Source organism: Salvelinus sp. IW2-2015, unplaced genomic scaffold (genome assembly GCF_002910315.2).
Source record: "Salvelinus sp. IW2-2015 unplaced genomic scaffold, ASM291031v2 Un_scaffold6314, whole genome shotgun sequence".
In the NCBI taxonomy this organism is placed as follows: Eukaryota; Metazoa; Chordata; class Actinopteri; order Salmoniformes; family Salmonidae; genus Salvelinus; species Salvelinus sp. IW2-2015.
The window spans coordinates 7,108-12,853 of NW_019947577.1; the positions used below are offsets into that span (position 1 = coordinate 7,108).

Consider the following 5,746-nt stretch of genomic DNA (forward strand, 5'->3'; position numbering starts at 1 on the left):
GAAAACAGTGGGTTAACTGGTCTCTAGGAAACAGTGGGTTAACTTGTCTAGGAACAGTGGGTTAACTGGTCTGGAACAGTGGGTTAACTGGTTCTAGGAACAGTGGGTTAAACTGGTCTAGGAACAGTGGTTAACTGGTCTAGGAACAGTGGGTTAACTGGTCTAGGAACAGTGGGTTAACTGGTCTAGGAACAGTGGGTTAACTGGTCTAGGAACGAGTGGGTTAACTGGTCTAGGAACGTGGGTTAAACTGGTTCTAGGAACAGTGGGTTAACTGGTCTAGGAACAGTGGGTTAACTGGTCTAGGAACAGTGGGTTAACCTGGCTTAGGAACAGTGGGTTAATCTGGGTCTAGGAACAGTGGGTTTAACTGGTCTAGGAACAGTGGGTTTAACTGGTCTAGGACAGTGGGTTAACTGGTCTAGGGAACAGTGTTAACTGGTCTAGGAACAGGGGTTAACTGGTCTAGGAAACAGGGGGTTAAACTGGTCTAGGAACAGTGGGTTAACTGGTCTAGAACAGTGGGTTAACGGTCTAGAACAGTGGTTAACTGGTCTAGGAACAGTGGGTTAACTGGTCTAGGAACAGGGGGTTAAACTGGTCTAGGAAACAGTGGGTTAACTGGTCTAGGAACAGGGGTTAACTGGTCTAGGAACAGGTGGTTAACTGGTCTAGGAACAGTGGGTTAACTGGTCTAGGAACAGTGGGTGAACTGGTCTAGAACAGTGGTGGTTAAACTGGGTCTAGGAAACAGTGGGTTAACTGGTCTTAGGAACAGGGGTTAAAACTGTCTAGAAACAGTGGGTTAACTGGTCTAGGTAATGTCAGGAACAGTGGGTTAACTGGTCTAGGAACAGTGCGTTAAACTGCGTGCGAGGAACAGTGGTTAACTGGCTTGTTAGGTAACAGTGGTAACTGGCGTAGGGAACAGTGGGTTAACTGCTGTTCAGGGGAACAGTGGGTTAACTGGTCTAGGGACAGTGGGTTTAACTGGTCTAGGAACAGTGGGTTAACTGGTCTAGGAACAGTGGGTTAATGTGGTCTAGGAACAGTGGGTTAACTGGTCTAGGAACAGTGGGTTAACTGGTTAGACACGGGTTAACTGTCTAGAACAGTGGGTTAACTTGGTCTAGAACAGCGGGTTAACTGCCTTGTTCAGGGGAACAGCGGGTTAACTGCCTTGTTCAGGGGAACAGTGGGTTAACTGCTGTTCAGGGGAACAGTGGGTAACTGCCATGTTCAGGGGAACAGTGGTTAACTGCCTTGTTCAGGGGAACAGCGGGTTAACTGCCTTGTTCAGGGAACAGCGGGTTAACTGCCTTGTTCCAGGGAACAGCGGGTTTACTGCCTTGTTCAGGGGAACAGCGGGTTACTTGCCTTGTTCAGGGAACAGCGGTTTACTGCCTTGTTCAGGGGAACAGTGGGGTTAACTGTTTGTTCAGGGAACAGTGGGTTAACTGCCTTGTTCAGGGGAACAACGGGTTAACTGCCTTGTTCAGGAGCAGAACGACAGATTATTACCTTGTCAGCTCGGGATTCGATCTAGCAACAAGTCCAATGCTCTAAACCACTAGGCTACCTGCCTCCCCTCCGCTTAACCACTTAGTCTACCTGCCTCCCCTCCGCTCTAACCACTAGTCTACCTGCCTCCCCTCCGCTTCTAACCACTAGTTACCGTCTCCCCTCGCTCTAACACTAGGCTACCTGTGCCCCTCGCTCTAACACTAGGCTACCTGCCCTCCGCTCTAACCACTAGGCTACCTGCCGCCCTCCGCCTAACCACTAGGCTACCTGCGCCCCTCCGCTCTAACCACTAGGGCTACCTGCCGCCCTCCGCTCTAACCACTAGGCTACCTGCCGCCCCTCCGCTCTAACCACTAGGCTACCTGCTCCCCTCCGCTCTAACCACTAGGCTACCTGCCTCCCCTCCGCTCTAACCACTAGGCTACTGCCTCCCCTCCGCTCTAACCACTAGGCTACCTGCCTCCCCTCCGCTCTAACCACTAGGCTACCTGCCTCCCTCCGCCTCTAACCACTAGGCTACCTGCCTTCCCTTCCGCTCTAACCACTAGGCTACCTGCTCCCCTCCGCTTAACACTAGGCTACCTGCCTCCCCTCCGCTCTAAACCACTAGGCTACCTGCCTCCCCTCCCTCTAACACTAGGCTACTGCTCCCGCTCTAACCATAGACCTGCTCCCCTCCGCTCTAACCACTAGGCTACCTGCCTCCCCTCCGCTCTAACCACTAGGCTACCTGCCTCCCCTCCGCCTTCTAACCACTAGCTACCTGCCTCCTCCGCTCTAACCACTAGGCTACCTGCCTCCCCCCCTCTAACCACTAGGCTACCTGCCTCCCCTCCGCCCTCCTAACCACTAAGGTACCTGCCTCCCCTCCGCTCTAACCCACTAGGCTACCTGCCTCCCTCCCCTCTTAACCACTAGGCTACCTGCTCTCCCTCCGCTCTAACCACTAGGCTACTGCCCTCCCCTCCGCTCTAACCACTAGGCTACCTGCCTCCCCTCCGCTCTAAACCACTAGGCTACCTGCCTCCCCTCCGCTCTAACACTAGGCTACCTGCCTCCCTCCGCTCTAACCATAGGCTACCTGCCTCCCCTCCGCTCTAACCACTAGGCTACCTGCCTCCCTCCTAACCACTAGGCTACCTGCCGCCCCTCCGCTCTCTAACCACTAGGTACCTGCCTCCCCTCTAAGCACTAGGCTACCTGCCTCCCCTCGCTCTAACCACTAGGCTACCTGCCGCCCTCCGCTCTAACCACTAGGCTACTGCCGCCCCTTCGCTCTAACCATAGGCTACCTGCCGGCCCCGCCCCTCCGCTCTAAACCACTAGCACCTGCCGCCCCTACTCTCTAACCACTAGGCTACTCTGCCGCCCTCCACTCTAACCTAGGCTACCTGCCGCCCCTCCACTCTAACCACTAGGCTACCTGCCGCCCCTCCACTCTAACCACTAGGCTTACTGCCACCCCGGGTTGAGAACCTGCGTCTGTGTGTCACTGACCAGGAGTCGTTGTAGCAGCACATTCCCGATCGTCGTCTCCAGGCAACAGGCTGTGTAGTGGCCCATGTTGATCTCTCTCCAGAGGGAGAGAGAGAGAGACAGAGAGAGAGAGAGACAGAGACAGAGAGACAGAGAGGGAGAGAGACAGAGATGGAGAGAGAGATAGAGAGAGAGGGGCAGAGATGGAGAGAGAGAGAGAGAGAGACAGAGATGGAGAGACAGAGAGAGAGAGAGATTACCACAGTCGACCGGTCCGTAGGGCCCCATATCCAGGCTTGTCAGAGGGAAGGAGACACACACTGTACTCTTGCACACCATGTACCGCGACATGGCAAACCGGTTCAGATCTATTACACTGTTGTTAAGGTCTTCCACGTCACCATTACTGCAGGTGAGGTAGGTAGATGAGGAAGTGTTGCTAAGTTAGCGTTACTAAGGATACGCATGACGATGACCTGTGGGAATCTCTGGATGGTCAGTCTCTTGGTGCTCTCTGTACGTCTGTTACACCGCTCACACATCTGCAACACACACGTTTGAAATACACACTGAATGGAAGAACCATGGCACAGGCATAGGATTTTGATATTCCAATCTCCATCCATGAATACTGTCTTTCTCAATGGTTTTACTCTCAGAGATAAACGATCAGACCTCATGGTCAAAAACTTGTAAAATAATTTCAAATATTTTTGAGTGTTTGTTTGAGTCTGCCAATGGGCCCTCACCCAATGGGTGGGGTTTGAAGTTTTGGGACCTTTCTATTGGTTTATAAAGCCTGTCCAGCTCTAACAGGCATAAAGATCAAGTATTTGAAATGAACTTTCAAGGTCTGAACAGTGTCTTCCGTAAGTACACAGAGTAGCCAGCCAGGGAGTTCAAGGCTGGGGAGGGACAGAGGCCCCCTGACATGTCATTTTGTTGCAGAAGGAGCTCTATGTTGCCGTCCCTCTGGTACATTCTAATGCCTCGATTCCAACCCGAAATACACAGATAAATTATTGAATACTTTAACAACTTTACCTCTCAGATGAGTCAAAATAAGTAAAGTATTCAATAGAAAGACATGACTTTGCAATTAAAATGACTGAATTTGTATGAATTCAGCGTGTTGTAAGTTGTTATGGCTATCGTCTTAGGGGGTGGGCAACTCCAGTCCTCTGGGTCGGATTGGTGTCACACTTCTTGTCCATCCCTAACAATAGGTCATCTCTGATAGGTCATCTCTGATAGGTCATCTCTCGGGAAAAGTGGGGGTTTCCAAAGGAACCATACAAGGAGAAGTGGGGGTGTCGAAAGGAACAATATAAATAGAAGTATAAGTCTTTGCTAGGTAAACTGTGTTGTTGTTTGTGTCACACTGCTTTGCTTTATCTTGGATCAGCAGGTGACAGCATAGAGACGCCGAGAGACGGCGGCCGAGAGACGGCGGCCGCGAGAGACGGCGGCCCCGAGAGACGGCGGCCCCGAGAGGACGGCCCCCGAGAGACGGCGGCCCCGAGAGACGGCGGCCCGAGAGACGGCGGCCCCGAGAGACGGCGGCCCCGAGAGACCGAAACAACAGCAGGACTCTATTGCTTTGTTCCCGGAACAACCCAACTCCTCAGGCTACAAGTCGCTTTAGCGGTCAGTGGCAGGTCTCGATAAAGCCTTCGAATACAAACAGATATTTGGTTTACTGTCTCGATGAGATACCATGGACATATAACTAGTTGTTGGATTTATGAATAGCAAAGGGATTTAGGAGATCGACTTTAGTCAGCGCGCTAGTTAATGAAGTGGAAAAAAGTAGACGGCTGAAAACACTGAAAAATATAGTGCTGTCTTACGGGTGCGTTCTCCTCGTCCAGCTTCTCCTCCTGTGTGAAGCAGATCAAGAACCCCTCAGAGCCTCCTGCACTCCTCTTAGGGATGGTAGAGAAGGTCCAGAAGACGTCGAAGCAGGTGGAGTAGTGGGAGCAAACACGGAGCAGTGGAGGGAACTACGCAGCTGACCTGTAAACAGATCTGAGAGAGAGAGAGAGAGGAATAGATTATGATAATAATAAACTATCTTACGAAATAAGGAACAATATGTGATGTGATCAGCCAACTCCAAATCTCTTCACGCTCACCTACGATCTTACTGTCGTCCCTCTCCAGGTGTCTCTTCCAATTGCAGACGCCTGCTCGTCAATCCTGAGAGAGAGGGAAGTAGGGAAGAGAGAGAGAGGGAAAGTAGGGAGAGAGAGAGAGGGAAGTAGGGAGAGAAGAGAGAGAGGGAAGTAGGGAGAGAGAGAGAGGGAAGTAGGGGAGAGAGAGAGAGGGAAGTAGGGAGGAGAGAGAGAGGGAGCAGGGAAGGGGTGGAAGAAGGAGAGAGAGAGAGAGGAAGTAGGGAGAGAGAGAGAGAGGGAAGTAGGGAGAGAGAGAGAGAGGGGAAGTAGGGAGAGAGGAGAGGGGAAGTAGGAGAGAGAGAGAGAGAGAGGGAAGTAGGGAGAGAGAGATAGGGAAGTAGGGAGAGAGAGGGAGTAGGGAGAGAGAGAGAGGGAAGTAGGGAGAGAGAGAGAGGGAAGTAGGGAGAGAGAGAGAGGGAAGTAGGGAGAGAAAAAAGTGGGGGGGAGACAGAGAAAAAGTGGGGGGGAGACAGAGAAAAAGTGGGGGGGAGACAGAGAAAAAAAGTGGGAGGGGAGACAGAGAAAAAGTGGGGGGGGAGCAGAGAAAAAGTGGGGGGGAGACAGAGAAAAGT

At 52.0% G+C, this 5,746-nt stretch overlaps 1 protein-coding gene and 1 long non-coding RNA gene across 2 annotated transcripts in view; both read right to left on the reverse strand.

Annotated features, from left to right (window-relative positions):
• The window catches only part of LOC112078812 (uncharacterized), a 7,555-nt gene extending 4,463 nt beyond the window's left edge, over nt 1-3,092 (reverse strand). Inside the window, exon 1 of the long non-coding RNA XR_002895788.2 lies at nt 3,022-3,092. This is a non-coding gene — a long non-coding RNA (uncharacterized lncRNA). The remainder of the gene's footprint in view (nt 1-3,021) is intronic.
• A 172-nt stretch (nt 3,093-3,264) lies between these two features.
• LOC112078811 (ubiquitin carboxyl-terminal hydrolase 21) overlaps nt 3,265-5,746 on the reverse strand; it is a gene marked incomplete at both ends in the record, with an annotated part of 10,675 nt that continues 8,193 nt past the window's right edge. The window contains 6 exon segments of the mRNA XM_024144934.2: nt 3,265-3,368; nt 3,464-3,542; nt 4,851-4,985; nt 4,988-5,028; nt 5,136-5,177; nt 5,180-5,199. Coding sequence (XP_024000702.2) covers nt 3,265-3,368; nt 3,464-3,542; nt 4,851-4,985; nt 4,988-5,028; nt 5,136-5,177; nt 5,180-5,199 — 421 coding nt within the window.